Source organism: Lithobates pipiens, unplaced genomic scaffold, assembly GCF_037356315.1.
Source record: "Lithobates pipiens isolate NorthernLeopardFrog02 unplaced genomic scaffold, aLitPip1_a1.2 Scaffold_3, whole genome shotgun sequence".
In the NCBI taxonomy this organism is placed as follows: domain Eukaryota; kingdom Metazoa; phylum Chordata; class Amphibia; order Anura; family Ranidae; genus Lithobates; species Lithobates pipiens.
The window spans coordinates 128,219,957-128,239,319 of record NW_027507790.1 but is presented as its reverse complement, the minus strand read 5'-3'; the positions used below and the strand labels follow the sequence as shown (position 1 = coordinate 128,239,319).

General features: G+C 40.5%; 1 protein-coding gene across 7 annotated transcripts in view; it reads left to right on the top strand.

Moving 5' to 3' along the window:
- APC (APC regulator of Wnt signaling pathway) overlaps positions 1-17,830 on the top strand; it is a 208,352-nt gene extending 190,522 nt beyond the window's left edge. For 5 of the 7 annotated variants that reach the window (XM_077462284.1, XM_077462285.1, XM_077462281.1 and 2 more), the window contains 3 exons: positions 5,751-5,867; positions 6,336-6,550; positions 7,472-17,830. In XM_077462284.1, the coding sequence (XP_077318410.1) occupies positions 5,751-5,867; positions 6,336-6,550; positions 7,472-13,970 (6,831 nt within the window). In that variant the 3' untranslated portion in view covers positions 13,971-17,830. The remainder of the gene's footprint in view (positions 1-5,750; positions 5,868-6,335; positions 6,551-7,471) is intronic. The other 2 variants (XM_077462286.1, XM_077462287.1) reach the window with 2 other exon arrangements.
- The last annotated feature ends 1,533 nt before the right edge of the window (positions 17,831-19,363 follow it).

The window sequence follows — 19,363 nt, the reverse complement described above, 5'->3', positions numbered from 1 at the left end:
ACAATATGAGCATAAAAAAGTCCAACTATGACAAAATAATGTGAAACGTGAGTCCAGATATTCAGTTGCATTGAACTATGTATAGCCTTCTGTTCACAGCCAGAAAATATTATAGAAAACGGTGGATACCCTTACCGAAAATGGTGGACACAAGCTACTATATAGTAAATGTGTCATGCAGGCTTATGTGCGTCACACACCATTCGTATACATCAGGTCATGGATCACCATCTGAATAGTCGCTGCCCACTTCAGGATCGATACATCTCAGATCTCCAGGGTTTTCAACTTTCTCTCGAAGGTTCTGGTCAGCTAGGGGCTCGGAGCGGGTTCACCATAAACAAAAGGTAATGACACAATGCCTCTCATAGTGAAATTCCACCATTAAAGGTTTTATTTGAAAAAAAATTCCTAATGACATATAAAAAATGACATAAAAAATATCCAAAAAGAATCACGTGATCCAATAAAAATGAACGATAAAAAGAGCAATATGGGGAGCAGGAAACGCTAGCCCGATGCGTTTCGACTAATAAGCAAAGGTGTCCTTGCCTTTTGTTTATGGTGAACCCGCTCTGAGCCCCTAGCTGACCGGAACCTTCGAGAGAAAGTTGAAAACCCTGGAGATCTGAGGTGTATCGATCCTGAAGTGGGCAGCGACTATTCGGATGGTGATCCATGACCTGATGTATACGAATTGTGTGTGACGCACATAAGCCTGCATGACACATTTACTATATAGTAGTTTGTGTCCACCATTTTCGGTAAGGGTATCCACCGTTTTCTATAATATTTTCTGGCTGTGAACGGAAGGCTATACATAGTTCATACCAACGGAATATCTGGACTCACGTTTCACATTGTTTTGTGATAGTTGGACTTTTTTATGCTCATATTGTTCACTGTAGCACATTTTCTGTATTCCTTACTAGAGTGCACAACATGTGATATGTGTGCTGACCTTTTAAGTTTGATTTCACTACCAGATCATTTGGTGATTTATGTCTAGGTTTTTTAAATTTTTTGACATTATAGCGCTACATTGTTATCATTCGTTTTTTTGACTTGGTTTGTATGTTAGCTGCTGTTTTGTGTCATATCACAATTTTTTTGTCACTTATATAGGGAGCGCAGTGTTTTCCCCCTCTTTTTAAAAGACACACTTTCAGAGACTGAAATCCGTATAGGAACAGCAGAGGATATCCTGCACCGATTGCGGCATACTATGGAAGAAATGCAGAGGCAAATACAGCAACTGCCTTCGCTGATGTAATCTCTGATTCATAGGGCTCCTCGGGGGCAGATAGGTAATGATCCAGTGGGATATTTGGAGAATCTCCTCATTAAGGTCTATAGCAGGGAAGCCTTCTCCTTTGTTTGCAGTAGAACAGGTGCACCGCATACCGCCAAGACCCCCACAACAGGGAGCACCGCCTTGTACATTTTATAGCCAAATTTGTAAATTTTCAAGATATAGATTTCTGTGGCCTACCAGAGAGGCAACAGAGAAGGAGATCCCAGTTTCAAGATGTCAAACGCACCCTCCACCTCAAGTATGCCATGCTTCTCCCCGCCAGGCTTAGAGTGTAAGAGGACGGCCGTCTACAGTTATTTGAAGACTTGGTACCCCAGTGAGTTCGACAACTATGTCCATCTAAAGGGTGTCTTTTCTCCCCACCCCAACCTTGTTTTTTTTTTTTCCCTTGTTTTGAGGCCTGTGACTTGGTGTCACAACTCAACCATAAGGGGGATAAGACTGCACCTAGAAATACCATTGACTCAAACCCCTTTCTGAGAGAACCCTTCTCGATATTAAACATGCCTGCTCATGATGCTTCCAACCCTTTACTACTTGCTTTGTCCAGAGATGACCCTGATGACAGGCATAGTCTGCATTATCACTATGATTAAATGCAAGTGGTCCCCACAGAAGGAACTCTAGAGGGGTCTGACCTCCCTCCACTACCTTACCACACACTCTGCAGCGCAAAGTTGCCCCCATAGTAATGATTTTTACTACTTTTTCACTTGAGTACAGATGTTAGCCATGTGCCTCGACAGCTTTGCCTGCTGGATGACCATTCATCTGTTGGTTTATGGGAATTATATGCTCTCACCAGGTTGGGAAGGTGAAGAGCTGGGTGGGTTGCGGAATGCTCGATCAGTACGACAGAGCTAAGGGTTGATTTGTATTATTCATCTCAGGTTTTATTATTGGATTGCACGTTAGGACTTCTATTGGTACATTTTTTCCTCGATTACATGCACACAAGTATTGGAACATATCTGTAACCCTGGTACTGCCATTCTCGTCCGCTTTGTCAATGTTAGTCCACAGATTCCATGACCTCTGTTAAATTTATGACATGGAATGTGCAGGGTGTGTGTAACAAAATCAAACATACTGCAGCCCTCACATTCCTAAAATCAGAGAGCAGATGTTATGGTCCTGGGGGAGACCCATGTTACTGTCACCTGCAGGCTGCCCAAAAGTGTCCTTGGATAGGATGGGCTTATCATAGCACATACATAAAAAATTGTCTAGGGGGATCTCTATCCTCATTGCTAAGTCTACTCCATTTGAATTGATTTCCTTACTGTTGAACCAGCAGGGCAGGCATTTGTTCCTCCATTCTATAATAAAGGGGACTCTGTTGATACTGGCTTGCTATGCCCCTCCCCATACAACTCGGAAGTGGTCACGGAGGGATTAGCCTTCATGGCTCAGAGCTCGACGGTCCCAGCTGTGTGGATGGGAGATTTGAACAGGACCATGATCCCTATGCTGGAACGTCCAGTGCAGGCTGGGACACATGCCACCATACCATAGCAGACTCGTCTGTGCAGCACACTGACTGGATTTGCACTGATCGATTTTTGGAGACACCAAAACCCTACCACTAGAGCGTATACTTGACATTCTAGCAGCCACAACACAATGTCTAGAATAGATTTTATACTAGAATCCAAGGTACTTCTACCCAATGTGACAGAGTCGGGATTTGCTCATAGAGCCCTATCTGACCACGCCCCCTGCTGTATGACGGCCTCCCTGCTAGTGTCATCCCCCACCCATGTATGGAGACTCAACCCCTATTGGCTGTTTTTCTTTGAAGACAGCAAAGACTCACCTACGTATGACATGGTGTGGGACACATTTAAAATACACGCATGCCGGATCCTATCCACACGGATAAATAGACTTAAACATCCATCAAAGCTTATGATACAGTTGTCATCAGAAAAAATGCAAGAACTGGAAGAGGCATACAATACGCATCCCTCTCCTGAAAATCTTCAGAGTTAAACTACAGGCCTGTACGGTCACACAGTTGTACACAGAGAAGGCTAGGCAATGATTATTCTTTCATAAACAATGGGTCTTGGAGTATGGGGGAAGGTCGGGGAAACTTCTGGCATACTTGGCTCATCTGGATGATAAACTGCCAATAGTTTCCCTAGCCCTAGTTGTTTCCCTAGCCGATCCAGATGGCAGTACCCTCACTGATCCCCCCCCCCCCCCCAATTTGTGGCCAAATTTAACCAATACAAGTCACAGTGCTCACATGCCCAACAGGACATCAAAGATTACCTGCATACTCTACAGTTCCCCCATGTTAATCCCAAACAACTCAAAATGCTAGAAACACCCATAACTCCTAGAGACATCACTGAGGCATTGTCCCAGCTAACCAAATCTAAATCACCAAGTGTTGATGGTTTACCCGTTGAGTTTTATACCACCTTTTCGGAAATACTCATTCCCAAACTAAAGGCCCTGTAGCAATCTATATTTATCCAGGGGATACTCCCACCCTCAATGCAAGAAGCTCAAATTATAGTTCTCCCCAAACCAGGTAAAGATCCCCACTACCCTTAGTCTTACTGCCCAATTTCCCTGTCAAAGGTTGACATAAAATATGGGCCAAAATCCTTCTCGATAAAATTCAGTCATACTTTCATTTGAATGTTTCATTGTGAGAGGCTATAGTAAGACATGCTTAAGAAGAGCCTATAACCAGGTTGAATTGCAAGATAGAAATGCATTTATTTACAAAACAAGAAATAAGGCAACAGCTGTGTCAACTAGGAGGATAGTGACAAGATACAATAGACAACATGACAAGATATGGAAGAGCTATAAGAAATTCTGCTATCTTCTCACTGCTCATGATGAAATCAATCAGTACATCAAACCTTTTCCAGAAATTACATTCAAAAGATCTAAATCCTCCATTACCCCTAGCTAGCGTGTCAACAATTATCTGGGAGTGGTAATTACAAGGAGTCTCAGGGGTTATATTCCTCTTAACATAGAACCTCTATTCACCTTGGTCAAAGCAAAAGCATGGGCTAGAGTACCATTGGGCATAATGGGGCGTATAAATATAATCAAGATGATTCTCCTACCTGATATTATATATATATATATATATATATGGTGTGGCATGTCCCCCTGAAACTTTTTCAAGAAGATGGAATCTATTTTAAACTCTTTTGGACACAGTAGACACAAGCTAGCCTGGCATATCCTAAAAAAAAAAAAAAACACGTCCATGGGGAGAACTCTCCTTCCAGATTTACAGGATTACTACCTAGCCTCTCTCCCATTTTTATTATTTTAATGACTGAGGTACAGCAATATAGATCCCTGGTCTTCGACGGTTCCGGGCATCCAGCGTATATGCCTATTCAAGCCATTCTACGAGGGGGACAAGCGCAAAGAAGATCCCCTCTGTACAATGACGGGATGCTTATTCATCATCTGGGTATGGGAAATCACCTTAAAGGGACAAAACGGTCAGTTCCACTCTCACATGCCATTATGGCTCAACAGCAACATGCTAGAATTTGCGCACCATTCCGGACCCTACTATATGGGCCTCATATGGTGTGATCTACCTACACCAAGTCATGACTGTCTGGGCCTAAAATGTTCCAATCACTTTAAAAATGAATTTTCCCTTCCAAACCATCTACTGTTTAGATACTTACAGCTTCGCCATGCACTGCGGACCCAGTTTACAAATCTTGCAATCACACTAGACGCCCCCCTGTCCTGAATATTATTTTGGGCATGGAGCCTTCGAAGTTTGTTTCTACTCTTTTTACTATTAGACTTCCAAGTACAATGGCAGTGACCCAGAGGGCTAAAACCGCATGGGAGCAGGATGTTGGGGCCATTGGTGACTCAGACTGGGAAGAAATCCTTGAGGGTGTTGAAACAGCATCTCCGTAACCCGTTTTCAACCTACATGCATTCCATCATGCCTCCTGTGTGCCTCAAACCCCGGTACATTCTTTCATCTGATATGGAACTGCCCCAATATCCACACATACTGGCTTCAAGTTATCCACTTTCTACATTATAAAATGGAGTCTCCTGTGGTCCTTGACCCAAAATTATGTTTGCTGGGCTTATTGCCAGCTGCAGAGGTAGACAAATTTCTGCCCACATTTATGTATGATACTAGGTCATGGGTCTGGTCTTTTATGGAGGCATTACCCCCCCCCCGAAAAGAAATTGTTACCATAGATATGTGGTTTTCTCTGTCTGAATTGATTAGATCAATGGGGCCATGACGAATGTGTTTCTAATTACCATATCTGACATATGTATCCAAAATTGTAATATTTCCTCTCAAAGTTTTTTTCTAATTAAATATATATTAAAATAGTCCAGTGTAGGTGTAACATATACTCGGGCAATCCGGAATAATGTTAAAGATGTCTGCTGTGTTGTGCTGCAGGTCATTGCAAGTGTGCTTAGAAATTTATCCTGGAGAGCAGATGTAAACAGCAAAAAGACTCTGCGTGAAGTTGGGAGCGTGAAAGCATTAACAGAATGTGCACTGGAAGTAAAAAAGGTAAAGCTGGTTGTTTACATGGTGGTCACAATTTATTCCTGTATTGTGTGTTTTTCATCTCTTAAAATCATTACTACTCCCAAATATTGTAGTTGAGGGCTTTTGCAAGTGTATAGAAAAATGTTTAGTAATTGTTACAGATGGTTAGAGAGGATGTGATTGCTATTGCTAAATTAAATGCCCAAATTTCCGGATAAATAACTTCCATGTACAATATTTCTTATTCTACTGATTCCCTGATAGCTTCTATGTACAATATTATTTATTCTACTCTTTTGCAGTATTCACAAGTTTGGCTGAATGTTCTGTTGAACTAATGTGTTTTTGTCATGGTGACGGGTGGTGTCTGTTGCATTTTACAATGCTCTGGGTCATTGACAGTGGTCTTAATTTATTGCTGAAGGTTGGGTTTTAAAGCTATGATTGTGATATATCATTAAAGAAAAAAAAATTTCTTTGAATTGATAGGAGTCCACCCTGAAGAGCGTACTAAGTGCCTTGTGGAACCTGTCCGCACACTGCACAGAGAACAAAGCTGACATATGTTCTGTAGATGGGGCACTGGCTTTCCTGGTTGGCACATTAACCTACAGAAGTCAGACAAATACTCTAGCCATCATAGAGAGTGGTGGCGGAATACTGCGAAATGTGTCCAGCCTAATTGCCACTAATGAAGACCACAGGTTGGTATTTTTGTACCATGTTCCTATTTAAATTAAATGTATTGTGAGAAACAAACACAGAGGCTCCATAGAAAATAAAAATAAAATCGCCAACTCGCTGCTTGGCTGTTATTTTGCACTGCAGAATAGACTGCTTGGCTGTTATTGTGCAGAATGATTTGTGTCACTAAAGTATACCACTTAAGAGAATATAGCACAATGAACAGCCAAACCACCATACATATAATACCCTCAATTTCTTTCACAGTAAATGTTTAACTGTAATTTCACAGTGGAGTGGGTGTGGGGTGGATATGGGCATGTGTTTTTTTTTTTTTTTTTTTTTTTTTTTTTTATATACTAAATAAAATTCATACTAGACCAAAATTACAGTTTTTGCTGTGTGTTATAAATGACCTTCTTATTTTATTTTAACTCTAAATTTGATTTATAGTAAAGAAACTTGGATACCTGGAAAAAAATTGAAATATGCTGAGGCTCATTTATCTTGTAATGTAATACCTACAGCAAGTAAATGTAGCTTCAGATTGGATTTTCTTTTTTCAGCAATATATCCACATTTAATTTTACTGTTTTATTATTAGTGATCCCTATTCTGTTGTGTGCTATTGCTATTGCTATTTGTTTTTTAACTTTTTCTTTCTTATTTTTTTGGTATTAAAATTTTTACTGTAAGCAGACAATTTAAATCTGAACACAGATGGTAATCTTGTCCCCAAGAGAGCGTCTGTTATCGCAGACCTAAAGGCCACTCGGATTCTAACCAGACAAATAAGGGCATCTGGGGTTAGATTGCCATTTATAATCCAGATTCTCTAGCCTGATGAAATTATATACTTTAATCATCTCTTTAGACTAAATAATGCATTATTCAGGAATCTTCTTCTTTTGGTTGACATTTTACCTAATTTCTCATTTTAGGCAAATCCTGAGGGAGAACAACTGCTTGCAAACACTTCTACAGCACTTGAAATCACACAGCTTGACTATTGTTAGCAATGCTTGTGGCACTTTATGGAATTTATCAGCTCGAAATGCCAAGGATCAGGAGGCTCTCTGGGACATGGGTGCTGTCAGCATGCTTAAAAACCTCATCCATTCAAAGCACAAAATGATAGCAATGGGCAGTGCAGCAGCCTTACGGAATCTAATGGCAAACAGACCCGCTAAATATAAAGATGCCAACATCATGTCTCCTGGATCTAGTGTTCCATCCCTTCATGTTCGAAAACAGAAAGCCTTGGAAGCAGAGCTTGATGCGCAACACCTATCTGAGACATTTGATAACATTGATAACTTAAGCCCCAAAACATCGCATCGCAATAAGCAGAGACATAAGCAGAATTTGTACAGCGATTATGTTTTAGACTCGAGTAGACATGATGACTCTATTTGTCGGTCAGACAACTTCAACCCTGGCAACTTAACTGTGCTTTCACCATACATAAATGCAACAGTGCTGCCAGCACCTTCCTCTAGGCAAACTGGTGATAGCAGGGCAGAAAAGGACAGAGAACGCCCTGGGGTAAATAACTATCATACTAGCAATGATGGAAGCTCCTCTAAACGTATAGGACTCCAGCTGTCAACTACTGCCCAAATCTCAAAAGTTATGGATGACGTATCAAACATTCATCTATCTCAAGAGGATAGAATTTCAGGATCTTCTTCAGATACTCACAATGCATCGGATGAAAGAACTGCTACCAGAAAGACATCTAACCATTCCCATACAAATCTGTACAATTTTTCCAAAGGGGAGAACTCTAACAGAGGATGTCCTGTGTCCTACATGAAAAGCATTGAGTATAAAATGTCCTCAAATGATAGTTTAAACAGTGTTAGCAGCACTGATGGCTATGGAAAGCGTGGCCAAGTTAAACCATCTGTTGAGTCATATTCTGAAGACGACGAGAGCAAATTCTGTAATTATGGACAGTATCCAGCAGGTCTAGCTCATAAAATACACAGTGCTAATCACATGGATGATAATGATACTGAACTTGATACTCCAATAAATTATAGTCTCAAATATTCAGATGAACAATTAAATTCTGGAAGACAAAGCCCGACTCAAAATGAGAGATGGGCTAGACACAAACATATTGTGGATAATGAAATGAAACAAAATGAGCAAAGACAGACAAGAAATCCCAAAACGCCTTTTACTGGATTTACAGAAAACAAAGATGAAAAACACAAAAAATGTCCCCCTCATTTATCACAGCCAGAAAATTCCTCCCCATATCGTACCAGGGTGGCAAATGCCCAAGGTGATCAGATACGAACTAATTCTGCTATGGGAATGAATCAGAAGTCTAGCAAATCTCATTGTCAAGTTGATGACTTTGATGATGACAAAACAACCAATTTCAGTGAGCGTTATTCTGAGGAAGAACAGCAAGAAGATGAAGATGAAAGGCAAGTCAATTTCAGCATGAAAAATTACAACCAAGATGAGCACCATGTTGAGCAGCCCATTGATTACAGTCGAAAGTATCCTCCTGAGGTTCAATCTACAACACAAAAACCTTCATTTTCTTTTTCAAAGATTTCTTCCAAACAGAGATCTAAGAAAGATCATGTGACATCCAACAGCAATACACCAACTCCATCACCCAACACAAGCAGACAAAATCAACTTCATCCTAGTTCTGCTCAGTCTCGAAGTGGTCAAAACAGGCAAAAACAAACCACAAGTAAACCTCCATCAATAAATCAAGAAACTATGCAGACCTACTGCGTTGAAGATACACCTATATGTTTTTCACGGTGCAGTTCTTTGTCATCTTTGTCTTCTGCTGAAGATGAAATTGAAGGACGTGAAAGAGCATCCCAGGGAGCAGATGGAAATAATTCACTTCAGATAACCGAACTTAAGGATAGTAGAGATTCTAATACTAAGGAAGGCGGAACAAATGAATCTCGTTCCACATCACACCATATACGGACAAAAAATAGCAGATTACATACTTCAAACTTGTCTCCTTCAGACCCTTCAAGGCACAAGTCTGTAGAATTCTCCTCAGGTGCTAAATCACCCTCCAAAAGTGGTGCTCAGACACCAAAGAGCCCCCCAGAACATTACGTACAGGAAACTCCTTTAATGTTCAGCAGGTGCACTTCTGTCAGTTCTCTGGATAGTTTTGAGAGCCATTCAATAGCTAGCTCTGTGCAGAGTGAGCCATGCAGTGGTATGGTTAGTGGTGTTATAAGTCCTAGCGATCTTCCTGACAGTCCAGGACAAACAATGCCTCCAAGCAGAAGTAAAACTCCTCCACCTCAGGTAGTACAAAATAAGAGAGATGCAAATAAAGCTAAATTATCAGCTGGCACAGAGGAGAGAGACTCTGCTGCAAAACAGACTACTGTACATGCAGCAGTTCAGAGGGTGCAGGTACTTCAGGAAGCAGATACCTTATTGCATTTTGCCACTGAGAGCACACCAGATGGATTTTCATGTTCGTCAAGCCTTAGTGCTCTTAGTCTTGATGAACCGTATATTCCAAAAGATGTAGAACTTAAAATCATGCCCCCTGTTTTTGAAAATGATCAAGGGAATGAAGCAGAGTCAGACAAGTCCAAAGAATCCACTGTTCACCAAGAGTCAAAAGAAGACAGGCAAGCAGAACCAGAGAAGGATATGTTAGATGATACAGATGATGACATTGATATATTAGAGGAGTGTATAATATCAGCTATGCCTACAAAATCCTCCAGGAAAAACAAGAAAACTTCACAACCCCCTGCTTCCAAAACTGCACCACCTACAGCTAGAAAACCAAGCCAGCTGCCAGTCTATAAACTACTTCCCCCTCAAAATAGATTACAGGCTCAAAAACATGTCAGTTTCACCCATGCCGATGATATGCCTAGAGTTTACTGTGTTGAAGGCACACCAATAAATTTTTCTACAGCAACATCTCTCAGTGACCTTACCATAGAATCCCCACCAAATGAGTTGGCAACTAATGATCAAGCAAATGCACTACCCGTGCCTACACATTTTGAAAAAAGAGACACAATTCCAACTGAAGGAAGAAGTACAGATGACTCAGAGATTGGTAAAAATGCAAGCACCAGTGCATTAGGGCTTGATGAGGACAAAACAGAAGAAGGGGATATTCTTGCAGAATGCATACATTCAGCCATGCCCAAAGGGAAAAGCCACAAACCATATAGAGTAAAAAAGATAATGGATCAGATTAATCATACCAGTGGAAACACTACCTCAAATAACAAGAATGCCCAAGAAACTGAAAAGAAGCCCACCTCTCCGGTGAAACCTATTCCACAACTAATTGGACCTGCAAAGAAGAACACAGAACACAAAATGAGCTTAGGACCGGAAAAACCTTACTGTGAAACAAAAAAGCAAAATGTTAGAAGCCAGTCCACAAATAAGCTTTCCAGCAACGAAGACCGTTTAAAAGGAAGTTTTGCATTTGACTCTCCACACCACTATACACCAATAGAGGGCACGCCATACTGCTTCTCAAGAAATGATTCACTCAGTTCATTAGACTTTGACGAGGATGACGTTGACCTTTCAAAAGAAAAAGATGAGTTACGGAAAGAAAAAGCAGCAGATTCAAGAACCGCAAATAAAAGTCCTCAATCGAGCCAAACAGGACAGGGACAGTCAAGTCAGAAGAATCCAGCAAGCAGAGCTTCACCTAAGTCTCTGTTGCAAAAACAAGCCTCATTTCCTCCTGCATCTAAATCTGTTCAAGATCGAGGAGCGGCCTCTGATGAGAAAATGCAGAATTTTGCCATTGAAAACACACCTGTATGCTTTTCTCGCAATTCATCTCTAAGCTCATTAAGTGACATTGACCAAGAGAACAACAACAAAAAGATTGAGGTAACAAAAGAAAATGAACCTACTGACTCAGATATGGCATTGCGTAGACCTCAAACATCAGGTTATGCACCAAAATCATTCCATGTTGAAGACACTCCTGTCTGCTTTTCTAGAAACAGTTCACTGAGTTCTTTGAGCATTGATTCTGAAGATGATTTGCTTCAAGAATGCATAAGTTCAGCAATGCCAAAGAAGAAAAAACTTCCCAAAGCCAAAAGTGAAGGCGAAAAGGTCCGTTCAAATAGCATTGGTGGAATACTTTCTGAGGAACCTGATCTTACTCTAGATTTGAGAGATCTGCAAAGCCCTGACTCTGAAAATGCCTTTTCTCCAGATTCAGAAAACTTTGACTGGAAAGCAATTCAGGAAGGTGCTAATTCAATTGTTAGCCGCATACATCAAGCAGCTGCTGGAGTTTCTTTGTCGCGACAAGGCTCATCAGACTCGGACTCAATTCTTTCACTAAAATCAGGTATTTCCTTGGGCTCCCCTTTCCATCTTACTCCTGACAAGGAAGAAAAGACCATTACCATAAATAAAGGACCGAGAATTTTAAAACCTGGGGAGAAAAGTTTAATAGAAAATAAGAAAACTGAGGAAGAATCAAAAGGCATCAAGGGAGGAAAGAAAGTTTATAAAAGCATGATTACAGGAAAATCCCGCTCCAGCTCCGACTTTTCAAGTCAGTGTAAACAGTCAGCACAGTCAAATACACCCTCAATCTCACGTGGGAGAACAATGATACATATACCTGGTGTCCGTGCTAGTTCTCCTAGCACAAGTCCTGTTTCAAAGAAAGTTCCTGTTCTGAAAAACGCATCAAAAAGTTCCAATGACATTGCCACAAATTCTCCTAGAGGACAAAAGCAATTTAAATCTGAATCTGTTTACAGTAGCAAGCAGTCTACTACACCAGGAGGACCAAATAAGGGTGGTTCTAGATCAGGTTCAAGGGACTCTACTCCTTCAAGACCATCTCCTCAACCATTAAGTAGGCCTTTGCAGTCACCTGGTCGTAGTTCTATTTCACCAGGCAGAAGTGGAATAAACCCTCCCAACAAATTCTCCCAGTTGCCAAGAACATCTTCTCCCAGTACAGTGTCCACCAAATCTTCAGGCTCAGGTAGAATGTCCTATACATCACCAGGTAGACAGTTAAGCCAGCAGAACCTAAGTAAACAGCCTTCCAGCAATCTACCTAAAGCACCCAGTGGTATTCCAAGAAGCGAGTCTGCATCAAAGGGTTTAAATCAGAACACCAATAATGCTGGATCCAGTAAGAAAGCAGAACTGTCTAGAATGTCCTCAACAAAGTCGAGTGGAAGTGAGTCAGATAGGTCAGAAAGGCCTGCTTTGGTACGGCAATCAACATTTATTAAGGAAGCGCCTAGTCCAACATTAAGAAGAAAATTGGAGGAGTCTGCATCTTTTGAATCTTTATCCTCTTCATCAAGAGCGGACTCTCCCACACGATCTCAATCTCAAACACCAGCTTTGAGCCCTTCCCTTCCTGACATGTCTTTATCAACACATCCTGTACAACCTGGAGGTTGGAGGAAAATGCCCCCAAACTTGAATGTTCCTCCAGAGCACAATGACCTCAGAAAACGTCATGACATTGGTCGGTCACATTCAGAGTCACCATCCAGGCTTCCAATTACTCGATCAGGTACATGGAAACGTGAGCATAGCAAGCATTCATCATCCCTTCCTCGTGTAAGTACTTGGAGGAGAACTGGAAGCTCATCCTCAATTTTGTCTGCTTCTTCTGAATCTAGTGAGAAAGCAAGGAGTGAAGATGAAAGGCAGCCACCGTGTTCCTTTCCTGGGCATAAATCAAGCACAGACTGTCCACCATCTGCAAAAGGAACTTGGCGAAAGATAAAGGAGAGTGAAATCCTTGACACCTCAAGCATTGGTTCCTCCGATATTCTTGCAGAGTCTAACAGCGCACTAGAAACGAAAACCGTATTCCAGATGGCACCAGCTGTCTCCAAAACAGAAGATGTATGGGTAAGAATTGAGGACTGCCCAATCAATAACCCTAGATCAGGCAGAACTCCCACTGGGAATTCTCCCCCAGTAATTGACAATATATCAGAGCAGGGGGGAAAGGATGAGACGGTAAGGGACTGCCAAGGAAGGCATAATTCAGGGAATGGGAATGGGCCCGTCATGGAAAATAGGCAAAAATCTTTTATTAAATTGGATGGTTTGGATGCAAAGGGGACTGATCCAAAACCTGTAATAAACAGCCAGCCCGCAGGGCAAGAGACTAATGAAAATCCAGTTTCAGAGCGTACACCATTTAGTTCAAGTAGCTCAAGCAAACACAGCTCACCAAGTGGAACTGTTGCAGCACGTGTCACTCCATTTAACTATAATCCTAGTCCAAGGAAAAGTAATACAGATGGTAGCACATCCCGCCCATCTCAGATTCCAACTCCAGTGACTACAAACTCAAAAAAAAGGGACTCAAAAAATGAAGCCACAGACTCTAGTGGCTCTCAAAGCCCCAAAAGACATTCTGGCTCTTACCTTGTAACTTCTGTTTGAAAAAATTCACAGCAGTTGTTTTAAGGAAACCCTGGTGTACAATTTTTATCTGTCCATGTATATTCAAAAATACACAAAAAAATATAAAAAAAAACTGTAAATATATTTGATTTTGATGAGGGTTGTTCAGGAAGCCATAATTCATAAAATTGTTTTCACTTACTGTATAATATGGGCACAGTTTAAACAGCATATGATAGATGCAGATGGCAATTCTGGTTTTAAAAAAAAAACTTTTACTAAAAATATATATCAATAACCCTCCCTTCCTTCCTATCACTCCTGAACAAAACCATACAAGGACACCCGACCTTCCACGCCAGCTGCCTACCTACCTTAAGAAGATGGTTGCATTCTGCTTCTCTTTAACTCTGGCCGCAGTGAGCACTCAGTGATTTGAATAGAGCCACCTTGCCGTGGCTACAATTAGGAGATCTTACTGCTTAGACATGGCCAGTGTTAGTGGATTTAAAACAAGCTGCAGCTTGAAGCAGGATGCAGCTGTCTACTGGCGGAAAATAGGCAGCAGGGTCTGCTGGTGCATGTAGGGGGAGGAGGGGGTTCTAGTATAGTTCAGTTCCGGAGGCCAAGGGAGAGGTTGGGTTAATATACTTTTTAGTAAAGGAATACTTATTTTAAGGGCAACTCTCCTTGAAGTGGATAACTAGAGGTACATGTGGTGAATGTAGTGTGAAAAAAAACCTCACAACTGTACCCTCATTCCACTTAAGCGTTTGTCTAAGCCAACAAATTTAGTACATTGTAGCATACTAGTCCTTTGGCTGCATTTGTTTTCTTTGTTAAAGCTTCCTCTGCTTTATTTTCACCTGGTAGTCCTTCAAAAACACACTTCCTGTTCCTGAGTGGTTACAAAACTTCTCCACTATATCTTTTGAGGGAGCCATGGTTGTCACCCTAGGCTGCCCCCCTGATATAGATTACAAACATGTCCATATCTCTTTATCTCCATTACATGGAGGCAGTGCATGTGGTAGATTAGTGGATATCTTGGATGGAAAATAATCTGTGCAGTTTACAGGAAGTGACCAGGACTTTTTTTGACAAGGTCAACAAATATTTTTCTGTATTTGCTATCAATTTTCTTGGCTTAGGAAAACAAGTAAACAAATGCAGCCAGGCCATCTAATATCTATTAACTGCAATATTGTGCATTTTTGTTCTTGGGTTTAGGTATTCTTTTAAGGGTCAGTTCACACCATAGACACACAGTCCGGATGCTTTTCTGCATGTGCGTTTTTGACGCATTGCAATTCTTTTATTTACATTTTTTTCCTCTTATTTTCTTCACCTTAAATAAGGACGTGTGTTTCAGTGTATTTTTGATGAGTTTTACGGTGTTACAGTACAGTTCAGTGTAGAAAAAATGCAGTGTTTCTCTTTTCTTTTTTTTTTTTTTCTTTTTTTATCACTGGAACGCACTGAAACTGACTGCACTGGTGTGAACTATGCCACTGAAAACCATATAACCTACTAGCCATGTGTTTTTTTTGTTTTTGTTTTTTAATGCAGAAAAAAAAACACACTGGACTGCATGTGGTGTGTACTGGCCCTAAAGTCCAAATTAGGAGCTTCCTTAGCTTTTACATTTAAAGTGGTTGTAAATCCTTACAGACCACTTTTATCTACAGGTAAACCTATAATAAGGCTTAGCTATGGGTTCTGGACGGTTTCGGAGATATTTATTATATACGCTTGCTCCGACATCATCTGCGCATGCGCACTTTAGAAAGGGCGCGGTCATGTCTTTTCTATATGGCACGTGCCGTGACAGTCGGCAACTGCGGCCAATAAGAGCCGAAGTCCGCGGCCCCAGAAGGAAGAGGGTGATGGTTGCTTCCATCAGTGGGGACATCACGGGCTTCGTTTTCAAGTGAATGGCACATAATAGCCCATGCGATGCATACTAGCCCATTATGCTTTTACCCTGCAGGGGAGTAAAGAGGAAGTAAAACCAGGGTTTACTTCCTATTTAAGGTTTTTGGTCTATAGATTAGAAAAAGGGTGCTGTAAGCTACTCCAGAACCTGGTAGTGTTTGACAAGCGGGACTAAACCCATCAATTTTAAAACCTAAGAAAAAAAAGACGACAAGTGGGAATAATGCCACAAAAGAAACCCTGTTGGTATCTACTGTCATACCCCCACTCCCTGCTTGTCAGTTTGTGTATCCTGAGCCACACATGTGCAGCTCGGCATACATTTACAGCATGGGTCTGCCCATGTTCGGGAATAATGTTATTATGGCCAGCAAACCAAGCAACCGAAGAGTTGGAACCCAAAATGAAGAATGGGAGAAGATGGCAGCGCCTGGGAGTGACTGGAGAGCTGGAAGGGATCATTAGCCAGGTAAGTCTTCCATAATGTGCCAATATGCTGTGCATACTAGCATATTAAGGTGAAAAGTTCCTGGGGCCCTGGTGTCATAACTGATCACATGTGCAGTACCATCACAACTGCAGATCAGAGGCTAGGATGGCCTTGGCTGTAAATGATAGGAGTTTTGTTCCGCTTTAACCAACGGATAAAAAGGAGAGGTGTAAAAATCGCACATCCCACTCTACGTATCTCCTCTTAGTGGAGCTGCCTTCTGACCTTTTACACATCCTTGAGGAACATGACTAACATCTAAACATTAGGGACAGTGTTAACACACAATATACACTTGTCTTTATAAATACAGGTTTCTTATCGTGCTGTTAAAGGTACAGCAATGTGACCGCTACTGAAAGCCTTTTCTTTTCTTTCTTTTCTTCCCTGGCCTGCCTTTCTGCGTGTCCGATCTGACAATCCATTTTCAGAAGTACTGTGATCTCATGGGGTGCATAGGTACAGTAGATCTGGTGTAACAATCCACACAATGTATTTCTCTACAACAATAAAGAAAATCAGTGTTGCAGTTAGATCATGTCCAAGAGTTTTCTTGGCGTAGTGCTATGCTCAATGTTGTATATTCTGGTATTTGAAGTGAGATGGCTGCTCTTTTATGAATGAGACAAAGTCTGAATAATCGAACTGAACAACATTTCTGAATAAATTATTACTGTATGTAAATTAATAATTGTGTTTTTATTGTGAAATGTAAGAAAAAAGAATTGTGTGGCATGCAGAATTTTTCAATGGGAATGGGGCTGCTAAATTTATCCTTGTTTTTTGTTCCTTAGGCATAGGAGCTTCATTTTATTACACCCATGGCATTTATTAACTCATTGCAAGGTTTAATTGCTAATAAAACCCTTGATAATTAGTTTTTTGTGTAATAAGATCCAGCTCTCTGAGAGCGAAAATGTTTTCTTCCTGCCAAAAGCCACAATGACACATCTCTGCCATAGATGTTGTTTTTTTTTTTTGTTGTTTTGTTTTTGTAGCATAAATAACAGGAATAAAGTTATTTACAGATTTAGTTCTGCAAGCTTTGTACACAGATATTATTTTCTGCTTGCTATAAGTAATGAAAACTCTATTTTCATCACTTAGCTGATTTTTTTTCTTGTAGTTGTGATAACCGAAAGCTATTAATTTATTGAATTTTAAAAGATGTCTGCACTCTTTTAATATTTCCCCCCCCCCCCCCCCCCCGGTTCATTCTCAACAGTCGGAGCACTGCAAAGCAGTTTCAGTACATGGATCAATACAGATGACCTGCACACTCTTCCACATTGTGTGCATCTTTAGTGGAAAAAAAGTGAACTAGTTTGTTATAAGCAAGATGGGAATAATGTATTTCTGGATGGTTGTGGATATTTCTAATTTAAACACTAACTTTTTTTTCTTGTCAAAGCAGTTTATCTATGCGTGACTGAAAAGATTTTATGACTTTTGCAATAAAACGTAAAAATTACAATGTGTGAGCTTTATGGATGTGTCTGAATTTCTTCTACATCCCGTTTCATTTATATTAAAGGCTTTTTTAATGTAGTGAAAACAACTATTTGACAACAATAACCCTCGAAAGTTAATTTGTGTTAATACTTCTATTAGACAGCAGTACGCGCTGTCACAACGCTCTGCAGCCAATCGCACCTCTACTATATAAGCCATTGGGCTTACTGCACACATTACGCATTTCATATGTGGAGACCCCTGTCAAGGATCAAAAGTTCTTTCACTGCAAATTCAACGTCAAATGACCAGTATACTCATACATGTTGTATATGCAGCATTTATATGCAAATCTAAACTGCCGATGTAAAATATTAGTGATGGAGTTGAATTCTTCTTTCATGTGAAAAAAGATATTAATGAAAACCTAGCAGAGGCTCTAAGCCCACTCCAAAAAATGACTGGAGGTTTTACTTTAAATGAGGACCTAAAGGGAAATATGTGGGTATTTGCACTTTTCTGGGTTAAAAGAAACTGGTCATGAGAGCATCGTGGAGGCTGCCATTGCTGACCATTTCTTTTGAAAATTCTAGTTGCCTGGCTAGATTTAAAAATCTGTATATTTTGCCTTTTTTTTTTTTTTTTTTTTTTTTTTTTAAGCAGCAACCTTGGAGAATAAAATGGTGGCTGTTACAATTTGTCACACGTTATCTGTGCAGCGGTTTTTCAAATGCAATTTAAAAAAAAGAAAATGCTCTCTAATGAATTTATTGTAAAAAAAAAAACACAATACATAAGTTTTTTTCTAAAATATGATACGCCAAGTGGATAGATATCTAACATGTCATGCTTTAAAATTGTGCACAACCATGGAATGCCAACAAACTACGATGCTTAAAAATCTCCATATGCAATGCATTAACATTTTTGCAGGTTAACAGTTTAGAGATGGAGGTCTAGAGCTAGAAATATTGCTGTTATAATGTTCGAATACCATTGACATGTGCATCCGCAACCTATGCGTGCGGTCACCTGTGCGAGCAAGCACAGGAGGGTGGGGGCGCTTTCATTTTTGTTTTATTTAAAAAAAAAAAATCACTGTCCTTTTTTTTTTGTTTGTTTGTTTTTTTTCATCCCTTGTGATAGCAATAAATCCCAGATCTCTCCTTCACCCTTGAATACATGAGCTAAAAAAAACATTGATCTCATGCGTTCCGGTCTTTCAGACCATAGAGATGATCAGAGACCTTCCGGTTCCTGATCAGCTCTATTGTAAATGGTCGCAATGGCGGGATCGGATCCCAGGCTTCCTGGTGAGATGGGTAATCCTGGAAAACCTAGCTGAAGAGGGGACAGGTGTGCAACCCATCCTACTGCTTCTAAAAGTGGTCCAGTGGCTAATCAGCCACTTGGATCGCTTTTATCAGAAAGAATCGGGGGCTAAAAAATTTAATACTGAGGTTATGGCTGACAGCTACATCATTGGCGCTGTTATAACCATTTCAACACAATCACATGTGCATATATTTATGTGATTGTGTGGCAAGTGGTTAAT